Source organism: Pelmatolapia mariae, linkage group LG10_11, assembly GCF_036321145.2.
Source record: "Pelmatolapia mariae isolate MD_Pm_ZW linkage group LG10_11, Pm_UMD_F_2, whole genome shotgun sequence".
Lineage (NCBI taxonomy): Eukaryota > Metazoa > Chordata > Actinopteri > Cichliformes > Cichlidae > Pelmatolapia > Pelmatolapia mariae.
Genome location: NC_086236.1, coordinates 47,726,263 through 47,754,240, shown reverse-complemented (window position 1 = coordinate 47,754,240; position 27,978 = coordinate 47,726,263). Strand labels below are relative to the sequence as shown.

General features: G+C 41.7%; 1 protein-coding gene across 1 annotated transcript in view; it reads left to right on the top strand.

Annotated features, from left to right (window-relative positions):
* The window catches only part of LOC134636340 (eukaryotic translation initiation factor 3 subunit H), a 56,699-nt gene continuing 28,721 nt past the window's right edge, over nucleotides 1-27,978 (top strand). The window contains exons 1-2 of the mRNA XM_063486280.1: nucleotides 1-137; nucleotides 8,636-8,792. Coding sequence (XP_063342350.1) covers nucleotides 36-137; nucleotides 8,636-8,792 — 259 coding nt within the window. The 5' untranslated portion in view covers nucleotides 1-35. The remainder of the gene's footprint in view (nucleotides 138-8,635; nucleotides 8,793-27,978) is intronic.

Genomic DNA, 27,978 nt, shown 5'->3' with positions numbered 1-27,978 from the left:
CTTTCCTTCCTTTTTCCGCGTGGAGCGCAACATAGATGGCATCGCGTAAGGAGTCCAGCTCAGTATCCAGCACAGCGATGGCTTCTACTGGCGGCACTTTGGACTCTCCCGTAAAGCAGATCCAGATTGAGGGACTGGTAAGTGTTAGTGTGGCTCTGTGTTGCCAGCTTCTAACGAGCGGCAGAGAAACCGGTTGTTAGCAGACGTGTGCGTTACAGTGTGAGCATCATCATGGCGGAGAGATAGTACGAGGCCCTTTCTGGTTCTGTTTAAAGGGATAAAACGTGCATGGAGCCTTGTTATTCAGTTTTTGGTAAACAAATGAAAAAAAAATTCTGTTTAGAGATTCCGAACTTACTAGCAGACTAATAACAGGCTAACAGTAATCGTCTTTTTGTTAGCCGGTGTGTAGGTTTCATTAAACGAAAGGGGTGTTTGTTTTTAGCACCAGGACTTCCCCGAGTATCAGAATCGTGTTATTGCCGGTGCTGCTTTTTTTTAACGATGTAAAGTTTTTAGAGGTTGCATTTGTTAGCTGTGTTTATTGTGGCAGACAACAGTACCTTCACTGGCAAATCTGACCTTTGTTATAGATCCACAGAAGGCCTGTGTGCCTTCCAACAGATCCTATTGTCTTGATTAAATTAGGCCCTTGTTAAATAAGTCTTCTGAAGCAGAATTTGCTTTAGATAATGGTAAATCTCTTGTGGCTAGGTTAACAAAACACAGTAAATAAATTCATTTTCCCACTATTCTGCCTCTGCAGCACAAAAACTAACAAGTTACTGTTTTGCCTTTCCTGTTGGGACCTGGTGATACTATTGTTCCTGAGTCTCCCTTAACATACACAGCTAGAGGCCTTTGTTTCAGATTTGTTCAGACCTAGGGTTCTTGGGCACACGTATTGTAACAGTGTGCTGGCTATTGTGTGTACTTTGGACACAAAATTTACTTCCTCGCTGACTTGTTAGTAAGCTCTTACCACTGTTCATTAACAGGTAAATAGTGGAACATGTTCAAACTGGACTTGAAACAATCCATGGCCCCTTTCCTGTCCTGTAGTACCTCTGCAGAAACAGCAGAGGACAAACTTGCTTCGCTTACGTTCTCCCTCCCTCCTGCCCTGAGTGGCACTGGACACAAAGCAGCTCTTTTTTTTCCTCCTCCTTTTTTTCCCAGTGTTCCTGAACGCAGTACCAAGACTTAAACTTGCCAGCTGCTGCCTTCCTTTTATCTTGCTCATTAAAGGTGCCCCAGAGTCCTAGGCTCTAATTTCAAATCTGAATATTTCACCTCCATGTGTATTATTTAGACCCTTAATGAGATTTTCTTAATTCCTTTTCTTGGCTTTATCAGCCAAACATTTTAATCGCAACACTTAAATTAAAAACAGTCAGGAAGAGCTTAGTGTGCAGCCTCATTTGAATGGAGACTGCTGAAGGAAGGGTGTCTATTTCAGGTGGCGTTATGAAATGCGCTTCACCTGAATGCATTGATATGCAGCTGTTGCTGCCGTGTTGCGTCATGACACGTCTGTCAGAGGTTTAGCTGGAGGCTTGCCCGTAGACAGCATCACCACTGTTGTGTAGTAGAACTGAATTGTTTCCTTGCTTTTGAAGAGGTTTCAGTCACTGATGTTGCCACAGAAGTGGAGAGCAGCACTGCAGTGGGTTCCATTAAACACCTACTGAGATCACACAATTGCCTCTGTTGAGAAGAAGACTCGATGCACGTCAGACACACGTCTTATTCTTGTACCACGAATTAAGGAAAAGTCAGAGCGCTTTGTGCAGGATATTTTGGCACCGTGATTTGAAAGTCTCACAGACTTAAAAGGCAGGGAAAAAACAAAGTAAGTTTAATCTTAACATTTCATGTAACAGTCATTTTCCACTCTCAGCAAGAACAGTCCCCTTATGCCCCCCTGGGGTTTTTAGATAAGCCTCAGGTTCTTGAGCCTGGGCTTGTCAGGGAGGTGTCATATAATAATGTAGTACAGATCTGCTGCCATGCACACAGGAGATGACTTGCTATCCAATACAGAATGCAGAATCATAGCTTTACATATATTCTTCTACATAGCACAGAAGCTATATGTCATGTTTACATGCTATTTATTTTAATTTGACATTCAGAGTTACTTGATACACTCGCTGAAGCACTCACTGAGCAGGTACTTGAGCAAAAATAAAGCACGACTGCATCCGGTGCAGCTGCTCAGGTCAAACAAACTTGTATTGTTGAAATGTGAAGTAAAAAAAAGAAGACTCGGTCAACAATAATCAGATTTCAAGCAGCTCACTGTTCCACAGTTGAGTTGGTTACCTTGCTGAGAGGTCGGAGGAGTGCAGCCTTTTGCCGAGCCCTGTTGGTCACTGTGGCTACTGCTTGTTGTTCAGTCACATCTTTAAAAAACATTAGTCCAGCCATGTTTCACCACCGAGTGCTTTAGATGTGCAAAGGGAGAGAAAAGGATGAGTTTGAAATATGAATAAAACCCTAAACAGGGAGGCTAATATCAATAAAATAGTAATAGATAACAGTGATACACCCATTTGTGGTAGTAGGTGGCTGTACACACATGGGTGTGGTGTGAAAGGAGGCACATATATACCTAAAATAGTAAATATTATAATATAAACTTTATCCACTGCTAATTAGTTGCAGGATCCCTTTGTGACAAGTAACTAACAGACCGGTAATTAGCTGCCTCTCCAATGAGTCTCTTACCCCACTGTTGGATGCCAACTAAACCATCCTGGGGAGCAGCTGGCTACGGTGGTCCCTGTTCTGCTCCGCAGCCTTGATGGAGCAGCACATGAACCAGTTCTAAACCGGCTGCAGGTTCTGGTTAGAGTGGCCCTCCAGCTCGCAGCAGATCTTCAGAGCAGAACAAGGACTATTGTTGCCAGCGGCAGTCCAAGATGGCAAAGCTGGACTCAGTCCGACCGTGGGATGAGAGACTCTGAGAGCCATGAGAGCGACTGGTGAGCATGCCAGGAAGGAAACACAAGATGGGAAGGGGAGTAGCTGTTTAGCAGCAATCGAACTTTCAAAATAAGACTGAGGAAATTGCTCATTAGGAAATTGCTAGTGGATTGCGTCATTCTTTTGGGCAGGAAAAAAATGGTGAAATGCGTGGCCAGCCAGATATTATTGGGGCGGGACCTCTGTGGGGAAACCCTGGATAAGCAGTTAATCATATGTTTTGCTGGATATGCTGTGAATTCCTCAATTATGGCAGATTATTCTCCTAGCAATGAAAATACTACATGTCAAGGGAATTAATGGCTAGACTTTGATCTTAAATGAGATGAGAAAAAATTAATTAAAAATGACTAAAATAAAGCATTCTTAAGGTGTATTATGGTTTCAGATGAGGTGTCTCAAACATGAAGCTGTGCACTGGTTTAGACCAGGCTGCTGTCTTGATAGACTGAGCAGCAGGCAGGACACATGATATGCATAAATATCCTCTCTATAAATTACCTGTATTGCTCTGACCTCTGTCCTTTCCTTTTAGTTAATTTTTTGGATTATTTGTCTCCCCACATTGCTACAACTGCTCCCATCGGTTGTTGCCAGAGTCAGTGGCTGCTATACATCAGTCTTGGACTACTTCACATTACACGCCAGACTTGGCCTAGCAAAATCAAACATGTTTGAGAAAGATCTCACCACGCCAGCAGGCGAAAGCTGGCAGATGAAGTGGGAATCTGCCGTGGTCTTCATCCGTGGCTTAACCCAACAGACGACTCCTGCCACACAAAAGTGTTTTCTCTGTCAAATATTTTGCAGCCGGCATTGAGTTTAGAGTTCGTTCACACTTCAGCAACGCAAAAAAGAAAAAAAGGGTAAAAAAAACCAAAAAACCTCATTACGCGATCGTCTCTCTTGCTGTACTTTCTCATAACTTGAGCCCCGTTGTGGCAGGAATATAAGCCCCTTTGTGTGAGCGAGGCAGAAGATTTATGATAAGAATTAAAGGCAGCCAACAGGGGATTTGGACCGCAATTGATTTTGCACAATTCAATTTTAAGCTTGTTGATTTATAATGCACTGTCCACATATCAATCTTGGGCCTCTCCACATGAGGTGAGATCACTGGGTTAGCTGCCGGTGTACTGGATCAATAAAATTATACGTGTGTGTGTGTGTGTGTGTGTGTGTGTGTGCGTGCGCGTGCGCGTGCGCGCGTGCGCGTGCGTGTGTGCGCGTGTGCGCGTGTGCGCGTGTGCGCGTGTGCGTGTGCGTGTGCGTGTGTGTATCTGAGAGAGCGTGAGTAGTAGCGAGGGATGGTACTGGAGGGAGAGTTGGCATGTCTTTGTGGGCATGCAGGTTTGCACAGACGTTAAGCTTTCCAGGCTTTGCTTACAATACCTGATGGCATTTACTGAGCACCAGGAAGCCGGTACTACAAATCCACTGAAACCTCCAGGCTTCCTTCCTTCCTTTTCTTGTAGTGCAGATGCCTCTTTGCTTCCTGTCTTTAAAGCATTTCTGTGGATTCAGGATTTCTTTTTTTTTCCTTTCGTTTTTTTTAAACCCCCCTCGTGTTTAGCCCCATTTGTTTGACCTTATTGGAGTTGTTTTTGGCCGACTGTCCATCTCTCGCCTCCTCCCTTTTCCAGACAGATGCTGTTTAAGTGTGCGATGAGCAGATCGCCAAGAGCTAGATAGCTGAAAGCATTGTGTATCTGTTGCTATCTGCTCTCACTGATGGAGGGAGACTAGAAAAGCTATTTGCTGGCGGAAAAAGGAGCCAAAGCTCAAAGGGGACCAGGAGGGGGGGGGGGCTGTAAAGCAGCCAATGCCACTGTTCCTGGAGACTTCGACTGTAGCCCTCCTCTCCCCTGCCGGATTCCTTCTTATTCTTCCTCGCTGTCTTTGCTACACCTCACCTACTGCCCCACTGCTTTCTTTTTGTCATTGTTTCCTTCATCTACCTGTTTCTCCGTTTCACATTTGCACTATTGCATTTCCTCGCTACCCAGCTCTGCCACCTTGCTCCCCTCCATCGCGCTCCCACTCAGTTATTTTGCTGTTTCTCCCTCTCTTTCCACCCGTGTCTCTCCTCACCGACCTATTGCTCAGACCTTCCTGCCCTCTCAGTCAAAAATGCCAAGGCAGGCAGGCAGGGAATGAGATTTGTTTTTCTCTCCACTCCAACCCATTTGGTTTTTCTTCTCCCGCCTCTAGCTCTTTTTACTTGTTGCATGACAGAGCCAGCGCTCTATTGAAATAAATCATCTCCCCGGACAAGCACGCATGTGTGTGTGTATGTTTGCGCGCGTACGAGCAGCTGCCCGAGACCAGTGAGGGCTCCCTTATGGTGGTGTTGGCTCTTTTGTTGTGAGCATGGCTTTAGGACTGCCACCCTGCTCCTGTGTGTGAATGTGTATGTGTGTATTATTAATGCCTCTGGCTGTGACCTGCCCACACTGTTATCAGCGTGATTTATGCTCTCCCCCTCCACACAGCGCTTTTCAGCTTTTTGTCCTGTTCCTGTTCATTTAGACGCTTTGCCTTATTCTCTGCTCTCTGCCATTGCTTTTCAGGGTTTTTTTGGGTTTTTTTTGCTTGTCAGTATGCCTGCCACATGTTTGTATTGTGCATGTGCGATAGTTTTTCCTCCGCCGTCCTTGGTGTCAGTATCACAGCATTAGAGCTTAAACCCACTCCTGAATCATTCGGAGGCTTTGTCCTATCGGCCCATTTTTATCTGGCATTAAAAATTAAATGCATACGATGATGCATGGACACTCTGTCCAGATGAAGCACGATTATGTGGGATATCGGAGTACGAGTCCAAATATACCCTCCCACTGTACAAGGATGGCATTTTTCTTGAAAATTTTATGTGTGCCGCCTCTTCGCTCTCCAGTGTAAATTGCTAAGCTGCACTGAATACTAACTGCCCTTTTGTACACACTCAAGATCAGTGATGCACCAGTGTTTGAGCCTGCAGGTGGTGCTTACCACAGCGGGCTCCAGCACTCAACCACAGTCAGTGATTGCCTTAGTAACTTGTCCCAGAATTTCTCCTAACATAACAATGGTTATTTTTTGACAATTTTGTGGTTTTTATGTAAGAGCTTAGTGGCCAGTGAAGAGTGCAGAATGCTTCATTATGCAATCTGTTACCAAAGTAAGTGGTGTTTTTGTTGTGGTGTGGGGGTCCCTAGACTGGTTGCAAGTTGATCATTGGGTTACATTGGATTTAGAATCATTAATTAACTTAATATGCACATCTGTGGAGTGTGGGAGGAGACTAAAGCACCAGAGGAAACCCACATAGGCACAGGGACAATAAGAAAACTGCTCTGAGGCAACAGACCTAACCTCGGCTGTCTATTGGGAGAGCTCTTATAAATTTACCAGAATTTGTTTAAAATGTTCTAGTTTTAGTATTAGAGGAGTTATATTTTTTCCCTCAAACCTGTTTTACTACACAATTTCACATAGCGCTGGGAATCACCAGAAAGCCTGTTGATATCAAAATACGTCACCTATTACTGGTATCTCAGGATAGTGGTGCATGAGATAAGCCCTCTTTTTCATAGTACTCTTAGAGTATTTAAAGTTTTTATATGAAATATCAGTATTTAGTGTCCCTGTGTCAGTATCATGCATTGTCACACACAATATCCTGATACTTTGCTGTATTAATTTTTTTTGTTTGTTTGTCTTTAACTCCCAGTTTTGCAATATTGTAGCTTCATTAGGGGATTAGTATGGATTGTTGATATGATCAGGGTTTTAGGCTCCTCCTACCAGAGTAATGAGCCAATGTCATGCAGATTCAGCCCTCATCCCACCCCCAAAAAAGTAGACTTCTCTGTGTCTTTATCAGGAGAACTACAGACCTTATTCTATGCCACAGACTGGGCTGATAACAAGTAGCCGTGCCCGTCACCACCCAGTTAAAACTGTATTGAACCTGAGCTGTGCACCTGTCAGTGCAACAACATGATTTTTCAACTTGTAATAGTTTTTCCAGAGGGAAGGTGGGCAATAGCTACGGGGAGCTTAACCATATCAAGCATCAGCACCTCGAAAGTTACACAAGCAGACGACAACCGCTTGTTTCTACCAAAAAAATGGAACTGTTTCCAGAGCAGTGTGACATTATTTATGTCACATCTACACATCCATTTCATCCTTGTGATCCATCACAACTGAATACAGGCCCTAGATCATTATTCTTTGAGCTGCAGGGTGCACACAGCTGTCTGGATGTATGTGTGACACTCATTATAGAACAGGATTTATCTTCGGTGTTATCATTTAGTGTGTGTTTGGAGTCTCCACAGCAAAATGTGCATTATAAAATTTCCGAAGAGCAAAAATAATTGCTTTAATACTGAAGTGTCTCCTGCTCACTCTTAATGTATTGAATTTTGAAAACGATAAGCACGATTAGCGTGCTAGTCAGGTGCAGCAGTTTCACATGGAGAACTATGGAGAATTGTAACATGAGCATATGACTAATTTGCAGATTAGCACCGGATGTTAGAATGCTTCATGCTAAACACTGCTGCACCTGTTTTTAACCTTTTCCAAGTTAAAAAAAAGAAAAAGAAGTTTAGACAGACACATGAATAAACCGTGTATTTCCTCACAGAGGTTGTCAAGCTTGCCAGTAGTGTTGTGTCATGTAGTGGTTACTACAGCGATGTAGCCAACTTTTCTTCTATGACACAGAAAGACAACCATGAAAAACACAAGGCCGTGGATGTTTACAGCACAAATTTGGTGTCTGTTTCAGAGCTGTTAAACCTCTGGTTACTATTCATATTTACGTTGTTGTAATTCTTTTGTGTAATGAGTAATGCTAACACTTTAGTTTGTGTATATAAGCAGAGAAAACTCTAGTGATGCATGAAGTCTCATTGTTTTTGGGTGGTTTTTGTTTGGTTTTTCTCTTGATGTCACTTTGGGTGTTGGTGAAATCAGAAGCCTTGTGTTGGTTGTTTTTGGTGGGGAACTGATGAGAAACGTGTCATATATGCTCTGCTGGGACAATACTAGAGAAATATTCTCAGCCACAAAGTGACTAGAGTTGTACAATCAACCTAAAGTATATTAACTACACGTTACAGTCATAACAACATAAATTCTTTAACTGGAAGTTCCTATTTTCACATTTCCTAGGCGTAAATCACAGGCCTTTATCATGTGTCGTTATTTGCATTCTTTTACTAAATCAAACCACTTTTCTGTACACTAGAGGTTAGACATTATTCTCTATTTGATAATAAGAAAATTGTTCAGTGCGTTTGTACTGTGATTAAAAAATAATGTGCCAAAGTAAATAATAAAATAAGTGAATCTGCAGAGACATCCATGTGACTTTTAAACAACATCTCGCACAGAAAATCCTCAACTCACACTAATGAGCTCAAATCAACATGACGAGCAGGGACGCAGCTGTATTTGGTACCATAAATCAAACAATAGCAAGAAATTACATAAATGCTATAAACGACAAGATGGATAAAATATTATCAATTCAGAAAATGAAATCAATTTTCAGTAAATGCCACTGAAAGCAGGATAAAGAATCATCAACCTCCCTTTCTGCCTCCTTTTCTACTGCAGCACTAATGTTGCTCTTTTTTTTCCCTTTTCACAGGTGGTGCTGAAGATTATCAAGCACTACCAAGAAGAGGGCCAGGGCAGTGAGGTGGTTCAGGGCGTCCTGCTGGGCCTGGTAGTCGACGACCGACTTGAGATCACCAACTGCTTCCCTTTCCCCCAGCACACAGAGGATGATGCCGACTTTGATGAAGGTAACTAAAAGCAGTGTGCCTGCTTTCTGTTTGTTCCATCGATCTTCTCCTGCAGCTGTAAAAACGCGCGCACACTTATCACATCACGACAGAGTGTGAAATAAATACCCGTTAAGCACCGAGCGCAAGTAAAACCGTAAAATGATGGTGTCTCCGGTGACTGCGGCCGCTCAATTTATGACATGATGATATTAAGAAATCTTCAGCAACATGGGAGCTGTGGTATTTGCTTATTGTGAAATTTTGAAACTCCACTGTAGATAAGAGCTGCTTTGTCATTTAAATTCTGCTGCGTGACATTATGAATTGCAAATTTGGATGATTAAGTTTTTAATTAACACAGTGTTCTTGAGTTGATATACCAGATGGCTGTGAAAACATTGACTTGAAACATTTCCGTGGAAAACGTATATTGTTTTTGGCAGGACAAAAGGTGTTGTTGTTTCTCATTACTTTATTTTGGCATGACTGACGTGTGAGCCAAATGTTATATCAGATATTGCATCAAACTAATTTGGTTTTAAAAATTTACAAGGGTGAACAGAAAGTTTTTGAATTTTGGGGGGAAACTACTTTCTGTGGATGTCTCATTAAAATTGACCCTTGTCGCGCCATGTATGTTAGCTTATCTAACAGCATGGAGGTGGGGTCGGGGGAAGAGATTGTGACCAGACACCTGGGGGTGCTCATCTCCCTCGGAGCTGAAGGGGTGACACAGGTCCTGTGTTGCTGGCTGATTTAGCTTTAACTCATCTGCAGCGTTGCCGCCGTTCTAGCAAGGACCGGCTTCGCCCGTGATGTGGAGTCAGTCGGTGCATGCCGTGTTTGGTTTTAGAAGAATTACCGCTTGCTGGGACGCCTTTGTTTGCATGCTAACAGGCTGTCATCAACTCAAGTAACGCTCTCGTCTTTTTCTCCCCGTCTCTCTTCTGTTGCCGCGCTCGCTGCCTTGTTCCGCCCCTCCGCCCCTTCACACGCACACGGTGACAGCCGCAGACTGAAGTGACAGCAGAGGGTACAAATTATGAGAGAATCTAACATGCCAATAAGTTCACAATGGAATCACTGTGTGCTGAAATGAAAAGAGGGCACCAAATTTGACTAAATAAAGTAAATTCAAGGTTGTTATTATTATAATTATTATTCATATTTATATATATATATTTTTTTGGCTTCTTGTAACTGATTTTCTGAGATGATGCCACAGTAAACTTGTATCAAGAACGAACTGAATGTCTGTTTTCTTTAAAGTTTGCGTAAGATATCCTCCGGTGTCATGTTAAGGTCAATGCTGACTTCTAACTAAGCTAACTAGGTGCCGGGTGTCCTACCCTGTCAGTGCCAAGGGTTGATGCGCAGTCCAAGGATGGAGCGCTCTAGCTTCTGGCGTTACAGGTGGGCGGTGCGAACGTGCACGGGTTTTGATTTGGTCTTTATCCGCACATGTTTTCCTTTCCCCTGCTGCTTTCTGTCAGCATTGTTATCAAAGAGTGTCATGCCCTCTGACTTCTGCCCTTCCCCTATCACACCTTATTGTTACTCTCTCCTTGTTAGCACAAAAAAATCCACTGCATCAGACTGAGGGGTGGGAGGAACGTGAGGTGCTCCCGAGAACAGAGGAAAGCAAGAAATCCTGGTCTGTGAGGCTTCAGCTGCTAACGAGCAATAGTCAAAAATTCAGCGGCATATGCAAGCGCCAATGGTGGCTTAAGGTTGTTAGTGTCAGGAGCAGCTCACTCTCTCTCTGTGTGTGTGTGTGTGTGTGTGTGTGTGTGCGTGTGTGTGTCGGTGATGGCTTGTTGTGTTGTAAACACTGAACGCGCTGGATTTTCCATCTGTCATTCCCTTTAACTTAACAAGGGCTTCAGCGAGTAGCGTCTTGCCGTGAACTCTGGGAAATTTACAGAGCTACAATAGAACTCTACTCAGTGGGGATTTTGATCCAGCTGTAAAAGGTGACAGGCTTCAGGTTTTCTGTCAGTATGGAACAAAATTCAAAAACGGAGATGGAAATGGGATTCATTCATGTTCTCCGTGCTTTCGACCTCTTAAACGGCAACAGCACATCATAAAGCAGACAGTTCTGTAGCTACAGAGCGCTCCCATCTCCGCTCTCCAAGCTGTCAGAAAGTTTATGCTACTACACTTAGAAATTGAAAAGCGGATTTAATGCCTGTACATTTAATCATTTTGGTCTCACACTCAAGCTTGAAATGTCTACACACATGCGCGACCAGTCAGGCCATCCTTTTCTCTCTGTCTCGTCGCCCCTGTAGCAATTGTTAGTGTTTCATCTGTGCTGATGCTGGGGCGGGTTATCTCGACCAACTGTAGAAGCAGCAGAACAACAGAGTTTCGTTGAAGAATGAATCAGACTTTGTAACTTACTCCTGGAGACATTTATATGCTACTACTGTGGTATAACAGAGTATCTGAGTCATATCAGGTCACAAATGTATATTGAATTAAAAAACGAATGCTGTCAATGTAATGTCTGCTGCTATTGTACTGACAAACAATAGGCAGCGATACTCGCTGATACCCAGGCCATCTGCCTGTATCAAAGATTTTTAACCATGCTGAATGTTTCTGCAAATAAAGTAACTTTGCTGCAGAGCAGTAGCTTGGATAATGACTCAGAGGTAGTTGCTCACACTTGAGTTGGTGATGCTTTAATTGTGTATGAACCAATCGGATAGTGATTTTAATAAGCTGCATTCTTCACTGAGAAAGAGGCTTGGAAATTTTCTTATGATGTAGATGTAGTTGCACAGATTGCATACTGGAGACAGGGTCGAGCAGTTTGGGGTTTTTTTTTTTCTACATATAGCTCTGCAAGCTAATGTCAAGAACATTTCAGAGCTGCAGTGTATGTGTGAACACAGCTATGGAATAAAGGAAATTAACTGAATGGATTGGCCTCATGCATCAGCCAGCTGTCACAGATGCACGATACAGCCATTTGAGTCTGTGTCAGACCGATATGCGATATGAGTATCGCATTGCTCCATCGCTACTTTCAATCAGTGCTCCATTAATCTGTACCTTGCTCTTTTTTCTTTTTCTTTTTTCTGTAAGTGGACAGAAGCAACACACACTCATTCAGACACACACTGTTATACTGTAGACTCATGTACTCTAGAGGCACATGGGTAACTTTTGATGACTTTTACAGCGTTTGCTTCAGACCCATACCTTTTATTTCAATGCAGCCTTATCTCTGACCATTATAATGAGACTCTGATACATATCAGTTAACCAGTACTCTCTGAGATAAAGCTGGAGATTTGGGCCTTCACAGACTGAGCTGAGAAGCGTGTACTCTCTTCACCTCAAATCAGCCACCCTCAATACATTTTGCCTCCAAGGTCTGCATATGTGGCTAGATTGGTGTGTGTGTGTGTGCCTTGTGTTTTTGTGATCTGTGTGTGTGTCTGTGTACACCTAAATCATCTTACAGTGACTCATTGCCTGCTGGAGGCCCCTCAGATTAGAATTACTCCTCCAATCTATCTCTAAATGAACAATGGGCAGGATTGGCAGCTACGTGACTCTTTTTTCTTTTTTTCTCTTTTCTTTTTTTCCCCCCTCCCTTCCCGTGTGTCTGTGTGTGTGCGCGCATGTATATGCTATGCTATGCTATGGTTTCATCAACAGGTGCCAGTATAGAGCTGTAGTTACAGGACAGTCAGTGGCAGCAAATGTGACCAAAATGAGTGAGGAATGAGATAAAGAGTAATTGAGCACGCACAGCAGAATCGGCCTCAGATTAAAAAAAGAAGAGAGAGGAAAAAATGGGAAAAGAAAAAAGAAATGACCTTGGCTGAACCCCAGCCCTCCTATCTTCCAGTGTCCTTGCACACACACTTTCCTTGCATCATTGACAAAATGTATTGAGAGAAATGTGTGGAACTGCGGGCACTTATTCTCTTGGCATTTTGTGCAGTAGAGGCACTCAAATAGCATGTTAATGATGTGCATTGGCCCGACTCTTTTGTTGTGATATCAGCAATATTACAAAGCAGAGGTATTTTAGTACAGAGCGACTATCACAGGGTTTTCACTGGTGTATTGCAAATCCACCAGCTAACCGGACCTAACTCATCATCTGGGGGTTGACGTGATAGTGAGCGGGATCGAATCACGCACCGTAAAGGCAGTGAATCTGTGCATTTCTAGATATTTTAGACCAGGCAAACAAAACTGTTTATTTTGCTTCAGTAAATTACTGAAATTGGTGGAAAAACAATCTTTAGCAGGTGGTATTTTCCCCTTAGTGCTGGCTAAAATTTCTCTTTAGGTGCCAAATATTCTTAAAACCGGAAAAACACTTTGAATGTGTCATATTAGCATACTGTCCCTATTGAAAAACAGCTTGAAAGAGTTATTAGTAGTAGAAAAAGAGTAAAAGAACCAAGTAAATGTTATCATTTGATACTCTTGAGGGCTTGAAATGAAAGCAACTGGACTTCTTCTTTTTGGTGGAAAATGTTTCATCTAGTAGCAAGCTCTTCTTCGGGAGAGCTAGCTCCTATGTTACATAAAAGAGGCAGCTCAGCAGGACGACACTGCTGTACATTTGCACTTAAAGGAGAAAGGACATTCTTTTGATCATGCTCATTTTCACATTTTGGACTGAGAAGACTGACGCTTTGAAAGAGGAGTAAAGGAGGCCATCTACATCGACTTTGAACGACCATTGTACAAAAGAAGCAGCGGCCTACGATACCACCTACAGTGCGGCCTTGAGAGCTCCTCCCAGGCAATTCAGCCCCCCACTCGCACCTAGAGTCATGTGACCTGAAGAGCTCATTTGATGGCAATTTCCAAGGCAATTTCTTACAAGCATTTCAGACCATGGCCCCTGTGATGATAATCACCAGTGCCTTGTTTCACACCTTCGGTCATGTAATGACTCGCATAATTAAGATTGGTTTATACGACCTTCAGGACCACCTCCCAGGTTTTAGAACTGAAGAAGCATCTTGGATGGGAGGTGAGGGTCGTCACAAACCAACAAAGAAATCTAGTTGGCCTCTTTACAAGCCCTCAATACTACTATGACCTAAATGATTGAGAGGCTACATTCATATAATCTGAAACCTTTAGTTGTTTAGCTAACAGTATTACACCTATGTTCACTAGTTAAGCCTTGATTATATCCCATTAGGCTGGAGACCTGACGACCAAGTACTAATTCCTGTTATACTCCTTTGAAGTCCGCCTGCAGCCTACTGCCTGGGGTGCATATGAGCATATGTAATACTAATGCTCCAGTACAAGTCCGTACGGGGGTGGAGGGGGTGGAGGAAAAAAAACAGGCAGGACCCTCACGCTCACCATCTGATGACGAAATTTAAATTGCCCACACCCAATGGGACCACAGTGGACTCATAGATGCAAACCAGTGTAATCAAAGCTTTACAGTAGGCCAATTCATTGTTGGATCACAGTACACTGAAGATCTCCCACTGGTATTGCCTGCATTACTTACCCTTCATGCTGGAAGTGGTTAATAACCTCTCCTCTCAGTAGTAGCAATGTGTTTGCACAGAAGTAATGAGAGGTGCACTTCATGCAGTTTCACTGTTCAGTCTGTGCCGCGCAATATGGCGGGTGGATAAAGCTCCGTTGACACGGCAACTTTCAGCTCTTTGTGTCAGTGTGCCATGTTTCTCATTATGGTTCTGTATAACCTCTGCACTCTCGCGTATTGTAGTTTTTATTGAGATCTCACTGCATTTTGACAGTGTGTGTGTGTGGGTTTTTTTTTTCTTTTGCCCTTTTTTTCTTCCATCTTTGCATATTCTGCCGTGAAGTTGTCTATTTGCATACAGGTTCACGAAGATTTTTCTCATTTTTTAAAAACTTTAAACAATCATTGAGCAAAAACTTTGGGCAGCTACTCCTTTTCGAAATCTTATTGAATAATCACAACTACTGCGTTTTGCTGGATTAAAACACTTCTTTTAATCACAGAGTATGATTAGTGATCTATATATTTGTTTGAATATATGAATCTGTTTAGATCTGAAGCCTATAGATGTGGCAGGCAGTCCTGTGGGATATCTGAGATGATGAAGACATGCTTTATTGGATTGCTATGGACAATAATGAAGCTGCTCTAAATCCAGTTCTTTGTTGTTTTTTTACTTGCCTGTGCTCTGTGTTTTGTCCACCTCTGCTTGGTAGTCTTGTTGCCCTTTTTTCCCTTAATAACAGTCGAGCTCTACACTGTAAGCATTTCCCCTGCGTGTGATAGTGAAAATTACAGCACGGGAGTGTGAGAAATTATTTGGACACACTGGTGATTGACTTCTTCTGACCCTTGGATTGGCAAAATTTGCTAAACCACTTAGCTCACCAAAACAGTTATTTCTCCTCTATCACATTAGATAAATATATGAGAGGGAGGGAGGGGGATTTGGAAGCAGTTTCTCTTAGCTTGCACACAGCACCAAATGTTGTTTTAACTGTTTAAAATGATGCTGCCAAATCGTAGAAGCTGGGTTGGTTTTGCGTTCTGATCTGGACTGCTTCAGTATTTGGTTTGCTTCAGTATTTCAAAAAATGGTGAGAAATACCTCCTCACCTCCATGCAATTGATGTTATAAAAAGTTGATCTATTGCACGAGTTTCAATCTTTTAATTAACCTTTTTTTTCTTACTCGTTAAATAGTTTAAGCTGATCAGCTCAGCAGATTTGAACCCGGGCCTTTGGTATTTTGATCAAGTAGCTTTTGTCAAATTTAATAGGCTACAGCTGTTATTTCCATGTGGCAGATACATGTTTAATTCTCATGGGGTAAATATTTATTGGATCAGGCTCAGATACACAAAATGAAAAGATTTGGATCAGTATCGGGCCCCCCAAAAAATGGGGTTGGGGTGGGGGGAATCTCGACTGGGAGACCCCTCGTGAACACAAGCACTAAAACCTTCAGCAAACTGTTAATATTTGTTGGGAACTGTGGCTTAATGAATTTCACAGGATTACAAAGCATAATTGGGTAGCGGGGTTTTTTGGGGTTTTTTGGCTTGTAAGAAGGGACTGTATCAAACAAACCGTTGCTCAGTACCACTTTCGGTGTTTGATATTCAACCCACGCCGCTAGACTTCGGCAGCAGGAGGAGGTATCCTGAAGGTAGAACAAAATTAGTCACTTTCCTTCCACTCTCCACTACTTCTCCTTCTTTTCCCCTCCCTTTTTTTCCAGACTCACCACAGGTAAGCACTACCTATAGCCTTTCTTTCCACCATTTTCTTCTTTCCTGCAATCATTGATTGTTTCCTTCCTTTTAGTATTTCATTCTTCATTCCTTCTTTTATCATCAACTTTCTTTTCCTTTTTTTCCCCGCTCTCCCCCCTGTTTGTCCCCACCTGCACCCAGTAGCCCCAAGTCTTCCTTCCATTCCCGCTACAACAATGGGAAGATTAGTAAATATGCTATTTTAAAAAGAGAGGATGAAAGCGCCCAACAAATGTCCTGTTGGGGTAATTATTTCCCAGAAATTGAGCATTTTTTTTTCTGAACAAACTGTACTAAGCCAGCAATGGGTTTTGGTTTTCTCTTAGAAAAGAAACTGCATTGATGCCAGCGCCAAGAAAATTGAATAACTGGAGTAATTATTGTGTTCCTGATTTGCAGTACAGTGCCTGCCATCATAGGCGCATTAACATCAGCAAATGCAGATATAACAGTGGAAGTTGATTGATGTTATGCAAACTAGAGACATTATTATGATCTCCAAGTTCATGATGATAGTTAATGGTCACCTCATTTGTGGTTGTGCTGTGACATCATTGCAGCACTGCAGTCTTCTCCTGAACGCCAGGTGTTGCCACTCGGAGAAAAATCTCTCTATCAGGGCTGATACTGGGGGGAAAAAAGTGATCAGTGTCTTGTTTTTTTGGGGGGGTAGTGTATTGTATGGTAATAGACATGTATCACAATGCATTTATGAGTTGCTTGTATGTATCTGTGGGGTCTTCCCCCCCCTTGAATGCGTTCCCACAGCCTTTCCTTCTGACTAGCTTGCTGCCCCAAGCTGCTAGCTCTCTGCCCAACACAGGTTGCATTGGCTGCAAGGCCTCTGGCCTCATGTCATGTTTCCCATTGGCCCTGAGGACGGGAGCTGTTGTCAGCCTTGTGAAACAAACAAGTTTTAAGGGGGCTTGTTTTGCAGTTTGAGTTCCCTGATTCGGTAATTAGATGTGTTTTTGTGGATAGCCCCCTTAGACAAAACATGATGGCCACTTCTCAGCCAAGGAGCATTTCACTTGTACATTTGACATGTCAGCATATAACAGGTTGTTGCTACTTAAGTCTTAACAAGACACTTAATTAAAAGGCACATTGAAAGCTACCCTTGATGTATAAACAACCTGTAATCATTAATGAGGTTGATTTTTGCTGATTGGCACCCTCTTTTCAGTTTATTTGTTGTTTATGTCACTCCTGCTGCCTTTGTTTGAATTGCTCAGCAAACTAATTAGCCACATAGCTTTAGATTGTAGTGAATATGATTGGGCTGCAGGGTAAAGAAAATGCCTCCTTACAAGGGAAATCTGGCTGCTTAGACTACAGATTTAAAACTCAATGGTCAATTGTAACTTTATTCTCCCCAATGGAAATTGATTTGGAGCATGTCCACACACAAAACAACACATACATACACACAAAAAAAGAAAGGAAAAAAAACAGCCCAAGTTTTATCAGTAGCATTAACAAAGTACACTGTGCATCCTGTGTTTCCTGAACTCAGTGACCATGTCTTTAGTTTTCAAGGTGTTTAGCTTTAAAAATGACTCATCACACCAAGAAACAAACATAACAGGCCCATGGGAATACTCTTCACCATGAAGGAGGCTTACAATGACTGTATCATCCGCATATTTAATGAAATGCCTGTTAGCCTGTGTACTACGACAGTCATTAGTATTCAAAATGTATTGTAAGGGAGAAGGACAACATCCCTGTGGTGAACCAGTAGAAGAATTCAGCTGATTGGAAAAACAGCCATTTACTGTCACGCACTAAGATCTGTTTGTTAAAAAGTCTAAAATCCAACCAAACTGGTTAAGAAGCTTATCAGCTAAAAGATGTGGCTGGATGGTATTAAAAGCTGAAGAAAAGTCAATAAATAGGAGCCGAGCATGGGCTTTGGCACCATCCAGTTGGCGATATAGGAAATTTAATAAAGTGACCCCAGCATTGTAAATGCTCCTACAAGGCCTGTATGCAAATTGCAGTGGATCAATACGCTTTTCTACCTGCAGCAGAACCTCCGTGCTGATGAGCTTTTCCAAGGATTTCATCACTAGAGATGTTAAAGCAACAGGCCTAAAATCATTCAGGGATGTAGGTTTTGTAGTCTTTGCAACTGGAGCAATAATTGACTTTTTCCCATACCTTTGGAAGCTTCTGTTGCTGGAAGATGTAAGAAAGATGCTGCTCAACACAGACTATCCAAGAAAAAAGAGAAAGTCCTTCCAAAATGTCCCTGTTCTTCTTCATGGACATTTTAATAAGTGTTCTGGCTTCAGACACAAATCCCCTTTGGGGTTGCATCAGGAAGGGCATCGAGAGCGAAACGCTGCCAAATTAGAGACATGGAGCTACCTGCTACAGCGACCCCTCATGGCGAGGGAGTAGCTGAAAGTATTTTCTTCACTGGCACTTGTAAAGGTTTTTTTTTTCTAAAGAGTCTGTTGAAAATGCCAGTGTTTGTTGTCACTTCCATATTAAATGATATCTAATGTTCCAAATGAGACAACACTCAAAGATGCAGTCAAAGTCATCTGTTAAATACGGTGTGCGTGTTCTTGAAGAATTGCAAGGGCACCAAAATGTGTCGGTGTAAATTCGTTGCACACCTCTGTTACATCCCCGCTGGTGTTTGGACTTACTTGCTTAATTAGACCTGTTGTCAGGACTGTGTGTGGGTTTGTATAAATGCTGCTCGATCATCCTCTCCCAGACTTTCAGGTTAGTTCTTTTGCACCTTTTAGGGTGTGTCAAGACTAATTGCATTTGGGGCATTTAAATTACCATATGTGTCCAGGTGACCTCGTGTCGTGACCTCATGCATATGTGATTGTGATTGACTTCTTAAACATGGTATTTGAAAGACCGCTGTATTACAAACACAACTTGGATCACAGACTGCAAAGAGTTGTAAACTTCTTTAAACACAATATTTAATTGAAAATGCTACAGTGACGACATATTTAATGTGGTAACTGTTTTTAAGCGTATAACTTTTGTTTTAAAAAGATTGTAGTAAACTCTCTGAAGTCAGAAATCTAATCTCTGTGAGGATTAGATTTCTGTGTGTTGCTGTTATCCTTGGAATCTTTTTTTCACTCCTTTCACACATTGTGTTCTTGATTTTCCTTTTTGTTGTAGACAATGTGTCTTACTGTGGATTGATTACCACCAAGGTCTTTAGAAATGTTTTTGAAGCCGTGTCCGGCTTTGTTCCTCTAGAAAACCTCTTCCTAGGTTCTTTGAGAGTTGTTGTGATCTGGGAATTGTTTACACAATAGGATAGGAACATAGTTTTTCAGTAACTAGAGCGTATGTAATTTCTTTATAAGGAGGATTACCTCTACAACCCACACTTCCAATTTCATTTCTGCAGTAGGAACTCTGACTCCAGTTTTGGAGGCATTGTTAGCGTTTCGTGAGTAATCCTGGTGATTCCAATGTTTTTGTTGCAACTGTAACAACGTCTTCTGCTCTGCTTTGACTGACGGGCAGGGAAGCTGCAGAGTCTGACTCACATTTTGTTGGCTCTTCTCCATCCATCATTGTCCATCCAATGGTCCCTGGCACCTCGGCAGCGTGAATATTCTCCTTCACTTGAAATGTTAGATAATTAGACTCTCCTTGCCTTTTCTCTACCCTCCATTCCCTTCATTTTCTTATAACCCCTTTGGTCTGCCGCAGATGTGTCTATTATTTATAAGGTAGCTACCTTGCTCTTTGTAATATTAAAGAAACCAGATTTGAAATGGACCCAAAGCCAGACTGAACTGTTCTCTGCTGACTCCTGCCAAAACATTTGGTATCAGCTGCATGGATAGTTCACAGCTGCTCGCTGGTTTTACATAGGCAGATTTTCTTTTAAGCAATGGTTCATCTTCATCATGAGGGTTGATTTAATAAACACCTTGGAGGGAAGCTTCTCTGATTGAAATTTTGTCTTAAGGGGAATTGTAAAGACACCATGAAATCAAATTAAAGTGAATACTGTGTGTTTATACACCAATGATGGGGGAAAATCATTTTGTGGGTACTTTTATTTATTTATTTATTTATTCATTCATTCATTTATTTATTTATAATAGTTTGCTGTTTCGTAGAAAATGCCAAGGAAATGTTAATGAATCATCTTTCCCCTGGAGGCGTATACTGATGATGTGGTAGGTGGTGCCTGCTCAGCCCTTGGGAGCAGACCAGTAAGTGCAGACGGGGCTTTTTAGAAGGAGAGCATCCTCTCTGGCTCCTCACATTTATAGGAAACACAGTGATAATGCTGAAGCACATACCACACTGTGCTAGCAATTTTATGGGAACTCAAAATCTAGCAAAATACAAAAAAACCCACCTAATTGGGACATGTTAGATCAGCTTTTTCCTCCTGCAGGGTTTGTAAGTTTTCTAAACTTTGTCATTCGTGGCAGACCCGATGATGTGGGTTAATTGAAGTCACCAGGATTAAAAATGCCTTTGTCATGATTTCTGCTCTTTGCTTATGTACATATATATAATATTCAGCCTGTGTGTATTGGGTAAAATATGGTCCACTCCTATTCTGATAAGGTCTACCTTGGAGTTAGCCCTTCAATAGATCAGTCTACCTGCCCCAAATGGGAAATTGATTTCCTCCGTTTTTCCTTACTCTCCCTCAGTGAGGCTAATTAGAAATCACTTGGCAGCCCACCTTTAAGGGAAATACATAAACATAAAAGCTAATATGTGGACTGTTATGTATTAGGAGTTTTCAAGGGCACATTGGCCTTTTACTGAAGCTCTAATAAAAAAGAAAAAGAAATCACTCATTCTCCTTCCCATTGTCTCCATACTAATATTTCCTCTTTCCTCATCTTCATCCCCTCTACCTGAGTTTTGTGTCTCTCTCACTGTAGTGTAGATCTAAGACTGGCTGTTAGCAGCGAGCTGGGTCTGTATCTGTGTTTGAATGCTCACCTGGCGTTATAAATCAAGAATGTGAGTCCCCCGGGTGCCGTCACCATTGCCATCAGTTCCACTGTTTTATTCATCTGCTCCTTTGTCTCTTCACGATTCTGCCCCACATTAAATTTTGTGCATCTGTGTGTGTGGAGGGGGGTCAGAATGCATTACTGCAGACTGCAGGATAATCCAGGTGTGCTGTAGGGACTAGTGGGAGGGTGAAAGGTAAGCAGGAGAGAGGGATGTGACAAGGATTTGAGAAATGAGGTGGGGATGCTGAACATTACACAGGAAGGACATTTGCCTTTTGGTTTAAAGCATTAAAGGCAGTAATTTTTAAAGATACTGATTTTGTAAGCGCAGCATTGTACCGGCAAAATCACCACGCACACAAGATAAAGACAACAGCTGCGCTGGCATTTCGGCTATATTTGTGTGTAAAATTATCATTTGACAAGAATGTTAGAAGCAACAGAATGTCTCTCTTATTTTTTTCCTGTCACACAGTGCACAGCCGCTGTGAGGGTGACAAATCACAGGGAAAACACTGTGCATGTGCTAACGATTCATTCCGCTCCGCTCGGCTTCTCTGACCACAGGATTTAAAAAAAAAACAAAACAACAACAACAAAAAAGAAACGTAGAGGAATAATAAAAAGTCACTCAATCTAAGTTTAAAAGTTGAGGTGAACTAAGTATCTGCAGTGACTGACAACACATAGACCATGAATTTGACGTGGTTGACATTTCCACATTGAGACAGCATTTTTTTCCCCCAGAGTCACCGTACGTTTTATAAGCAGAAGCCAGTAAAGACTCTTACTTCCAGAAACCTGAATATCCAAAATTTCTCATCTTCCTTTGCAGCTCTGCTGGGCTGTTTTAGTCACAGATGGGCAAGCGTTTACTCATGCGAGTCTGATAGTTGTGAATTTTTTATTATTAGTTGTTTGTTTTTTTTAAAAAAAACCACAGGTGAAGCCACTTGGGATTTAGTTTGAAACAAATGATGTGGGTGGTGCAGAAATTAATTCTCTCTGCACAGATACTTAGTTCATGTAGTCACAGGTGTAGATACTCCAGCTTCTCTTACACAGGACTGAGTGCACTTTCAAAACCTGTTTGCAGCCATTAGCAACACGAGGGGTACCTCGTATTGTTTATGTGAGGCTTAAAACATAATATCAAAAAATAGGTATTTAAAATATTTTTACATTTAATGTGTTCGCTCGAGTGCAAATATATGTATTAATGATTTGATGAATGTTGATTGCATTTAAGGCATTTCTTATTTGTCATGAGAATTATTCATTTATAGGAAGAAGCATGTGCATGACTGACAAATGGGTATGTGGACGCCTGTGTTGAATTGTGTATCCCCTTCATTGCTTGGACCTCACAAACACTCAAATGTGAAATGTATACAAGTTGAATGTGGTTTTCTGCAAACTGAATGTTTATGTTGGTATGTTATGTTTGGTCAGCTGTTAGCAAGCTATTGTAGCTTGTTAAGGTAGTTGCTCAGCATTCTGTGGTAAGGATCCATCAGCTCTATTGCAACAACATGTAACATTACCCATTCTAATACTCTTGTGGGCTTTTGTGACCTCACAGATGATATCTTACTCCCCTTTGCCGTCATGATGTCACCAAATCGGCCACCATAGTTAATAAATAAACCTCCACTAGCTATGACATTTACCTTTGTTGATGCTAACACCTGTATGACGGTGAGCACCCAATTTCCTTCCTTTTTGTCACATTTGAGAAGATAAACGAGTGTGTGAATAGATGTGAGCATACAAGCGCGCACACCCGATTTCCCCTTCCCCATTCCCACTGTAAAAACAAAGCCCTGACAAGCAGCGTTGTCAAATGTGCATACGGTGAACTCGTCAGTGTGTTATGCACACAAAGCAGCTGCTTCAGTATGCTCGCACTCCCTCTTGTGCATCACTGCATCACTGAGGGGGTTTGTGTGCCTGATTGTGGCACAGTGTGCGTGTTTGTATGTACATGCGCGTGTAACGGAGGCAGCTCTCCGCAGGGCTTGCTTAACTAAGATTAATTGCACCTAATCCACTGTGCCAGGTGGAACATAGACCGTGGTGGGTGCACTCACACAAACACGCAGAGACACTCACAAATAGGCACACACATCCCATTATAGCCTTGCTGCTGAAAATTAGCCCCGCGCCTCTCCTGACACTCCGGACCAGACCACAACTCGATACCACCATTTACTTCCCGACAAGTTGCACATTTATCACTGCTCCCGTCTTCCGACAGATGAATGCACGGACGGACAGAATGCCATGACGGAGCTATCTGCTCTCTCACATCCGCACCAGCTGACCTTGACAATGCATAGAAAGAATGCGTTTGTCATCTTTCCTCTTTAGAGAAGAGGACGACACGCTGCCTGGACTTAATGTCTTTGAAAGTCGTTGTTAACGTATAGCTGTAGGAACAAGTGCACTGTGGAGTTTTACTGAAATAATGGGAAACAGAGTGTTCCAAGGTCAGCGATATATTTACTGTACTGTACAGCAGGGCGAAGTTGATGATTGGCTACAGAAATTAATGGTGACAATGATTAATTTATTGTTAATAAAGTCATCTGTAGAGTGAATTGCTTGTAAATGAAAGCCTGCACATTACCATGCTGTTGAGAAATGCTGATTGGCCTGTCAGGTTACACCTGTCCTGGTTGGCAGTGTCATTAAAATGTGTTCACGGTCAGTGTGCTGGAAATGGTGGTTTGAAAATGAAATCCAGTCTAGAGAGAACTCGGGCATCATACTTCAACAGTAAAGTTGATTTTAAATGTTTGCTTTTTTCAGGTGAACTTTGAGTAAAATTAGGTTATTACTTCATTTATTACTTTAGGTTCATTCATGATTTAATTTCTCAGGTGCGCACACACACCCAGGAGATGCATCAAACTATCTTATTCCAGTTGTGATTGAATACCACTACAGAGGATTTATTGACACCAGTGTTAAATTAATAGGTTAATTCCTGGTTTCTTTTTTAGAGGAAGGAGCACCGTTAGGGAATTGGTATTCATTAGTAAAATAATACATGGCAACAGGCGCAACAGGTTACTTTGTACTCTTGTAATTTACAGTCACACTAGTTTCCTCTATTCCCTTACAAAATAAAGCTATTTACGAAGCAGGTGTGAAATGACTCCAAACTACATGGGCTTTGCTTTTAGCTTCCTCCTTGGCTACGTTAGCTCTTATCACCCCATAATCATGTGGCATTCCACAAGGATCTGAGTTCAGTCTCATGTTATTTTTTGTGGTATATTATCCCATTATGTCATATTAGTAGTAGTAGTTTGAAAACCTTTTTTTTTAATCATCTGTATGCTGACAACATTGAACTGTACCTCTCCTTTATATCTCAGCACATATAAATTAACCATTTTATTTTGTCTCACTGCAATTGGTGGCTGGATGGCAAATAACTTTTTGCAACTTGTGGCTCCAGAGGGCATTATTCTCCAAACATCTGAGGTCTTTCCCATCCTTTCTGTCTCAAAAAGTGAACTGGAGACACTTGCTCATCCCTTCGTCTCCTCCGGCTTGATCTTTTGTAATGCACTAAAACTCATGTATTCAGAACGTTTGTATGTTCTGTGTTGTTTTACCTGGTTTACTTTTACCTTGTATTAGCTCTTAAAAAAAATGAAATTAAATACCCCTGTAACACTTTGTGACTGGTTTCTTGTCTTGAAGTGTGTTATATAAATACATTTTAGCTGGTTGCTTTTCCACCAGCAACCAGGTCACTAACATAGAACTGAATTCAGTGGATTGCCACATAGCTCTGCTTGTTGTTATCAATCACAGACCAAGCTTTCTGAGTCCAGATTGGACCAATATCCAGGTAAAATCTTAAACTGGTGCATCCCTAACAGGCACGCGCAGATTGTCTTATTTTTGATGAAAGACAGGCAGTCACCTTCTTTCTCTTCCCACTGCCTATCACACTTTCTCCTTTCCTACCCTTTGTCTCCTCCCTTCACTTTTCCCCTCTGCACCTCTCGGTTACTGTCATCATGTATGTCATAATGATGGGGAGCAGTGGCCTTCATTTATCTTGTGCCTGTGTTGTGCTGCAGATAATGTATCTACGCCTCTGCTTCCCGGCCTTTTTTCCGCACCCTCTCAGGCCTGTCAGATGAAGTAGACTACTCTTTCACCCACACCACCCCTGATTTTTCAACCCATTATTTATATCTTCATACTTGTTTTCTCACCATTTATCCAAAAATGTTTGTTTTGGTTTGTTTGTTTGTTTTTATTATTTGCTAATCTTGTCATTTGTAGACAACTACATAAGGCTTTTTTTCATGTTCTTTTTGCTAAATATGCATTATTTAGATGTGACAACATATGTAGGTTGGGGAACTCACTCACAGAAAGGAAAGAGAAAAGGAAAGTTTAGTATACTTGGTTAGGTTACACACTGACCACACCAATTGGCATTGGTTGTGAAGGACCATCATACCCGCTTAAGGACATCTGATATGTCAACCCTGGCTAAAGGCATCTCCTGTACCTGCGTGCATCTGTGTAGTGTGCATGTGCGTGCGCACATCTGGGTGTACTTGTGTTTGGATATCACTGCCTGGAAGTGTAGATTGTTTGCCTGAGACAGACAGAAGTGGAGATTGATTTATTCCATTTGTTTTCAATCTAAGGCTTATGTAGGTAGCACATGTGTTTGCTTAGGGCAGCGCTTGTTAGCTCAAAGCCTAATTGGCATATTGTGTTGTGCCAGTGGGAGAAAAGGAGTGTGGCCCTAATGAATTAGACTTTAGACAAAACCTAGCTATTGTCTTTAGTGGCTGTTAATTAAGCAAACTATATTTGCAGGAACTTGTGCATTTGCATTTGTCATGTTAAAGATCCCATGTTGTTAAATTTGACTGGGCTTTACAGAATCAGAGGTGTGAAAAGTATTAACTGCTTACATTCCACCATCCTTATATTGCTTCCATTTTTGCATGCCAGGAATAATTTTTTAGCCAGTACTCCAGCAGAATTGAAATCAGCCAATAGTTGTTGAACTATAACAAATCACGAACTGACAACTAAATGGGGTTTCTGTCATTGTAGAGATGTGAACTGGGGCAAATTAATGTTATGTGGCCTATGAAGGATGAATTGACAGTTTTGGGCTGTCGAAGTTGGGTGTCTTCTGGAAGAAGAAAACTCAAACTTTCCACTCAGAGTTCTCACTAAATCTGCGTTTTAGAACATGACCCCACTGTTAAACTATACGTATTACTGTGTGACTGTTGTTGTTTGGTTAATCTGGTAGTAAAGGGTCAGCTGTAAAGCTATAAGCACAGGTGGGTAGAAGCAGTGTTGAAGGAACAAGCTGGATGGTATTGTGAGCTTAAAATGCTAAAGAAACCCTGCGAACCCGGGAGATCATGAATAACTCAGAAAAAAGGGCTACAGCCTTTAAATTTGAGTTACACATGGGCTTTGTGGGCTGGGAATGAATGGATAGCATTATGGATTTTGTCACAGTTGCATCTCATGGGTACAGCATATAGACATGCACTGCATTTGATGATGGCTAATCTTATTTGTCCTTGAGAGTAACAGCATGTCCATCGTTTCCTTGTTTTATTGTGGAGACATTATTTTCACTTTCTGCGCTGGTCATTTTTCATTGTTTTCCCAAATCTGGACAGGGTATGAGTGAAGAGTTTTTGGACTCTGCAGATCACCTGGAATTTTTAACAGATTTGGAGAAGGAGAGAAGTACAAACATTACTGAGTCTGTTTAGGGAATCTGAGGGAGTAGCAAGGTTAGATGAGGGGTTTGGCAAACAGGACAGCAGCATTGCAACAACAAAGGAGAGAAGGAAGTCGGCCTCAAAGCCTAAAAACATTCAGATTATCTTTGTCCTCTGAAGTAGACGTAGTAGTAGATGCAGCGTTGTTTAGTTGCATATGGGGTTAAGTCAAGCCTGGAGTATTTATAGAATGCTTAGTGCTTGTCAGAGAGGCTTTTAAAGAGAACTGCAAAATAAATGTGTAAACACAGAGATGGTAAGAACCACTCTGTTTTTACCTTCCAAAACAGCTTGGCATCCTTGTCGCAAAGTAAATGACTGTCAGAATGGAGTGCAGAGTAAAAGTGGGTTGTCAGCTGTGTTGAATGAATGGGTCAAGAGTGTGGACTTGTTCAATTAGGGTTTGTGCTCCGGGGCCCTGAGGGTGAGATGTGGGGGGGGGCGGGAAGAAAAAAAAATGAAGCTGCTGTGGAACAACAGCCTTCTTCACTCAGCAGAACGCTGGTAGAATACGATGTCTTTAAATTGTAACGCAGCTAAACATTTGTTTTGTTTTCCTCGTGGCTCTAAAGTATTTATGAAATGCCAAAATGAGTGTGGTTTGCTGTCACTGTGGAGAACATATGTGGAAATAGTGGTTTTCAGTCTGTTCAGTACAATCAAAAGTGTTACATTTCATGCATGAACTGAATCTTTTTTTGTGTGTGTGTGTGTGTGTGTGTGTGTGTGTTTCAAGTTTCAGCTTGAGAAGGTGTTAATACAAATTAAAAATGCATTATATATGCATAGCTTGATATTTCTTAATATTGAAGATATTTCTTAAAATATTCTTTCCTTCTCTTTAACTTTCCTTGATAAATGCACCATCTGAAAGTCATAATTTTAATTTCATTGCAGCTTCCAAATGGATTTTTTCCCCCTATAACGAAAATGTATTTTTGATGGAGGTCTGATTGGCCCATTTATCCTTATTTTAAACTATTAAAATGTTCTATTCGGTAAGTAGTGGGAGGAAACTGAGGGTAAAGAAATGTCGCTCTCCCAAGCTTCAAACACTTGGCACCATTGTCTGCTACTCACCTGCTTAACTCGACGCTGGTGGATGTAAACTTTGGCGTGCGTGTGTGTGTGTGTGTGTGTGTGTTAAACCGCAACAGACTT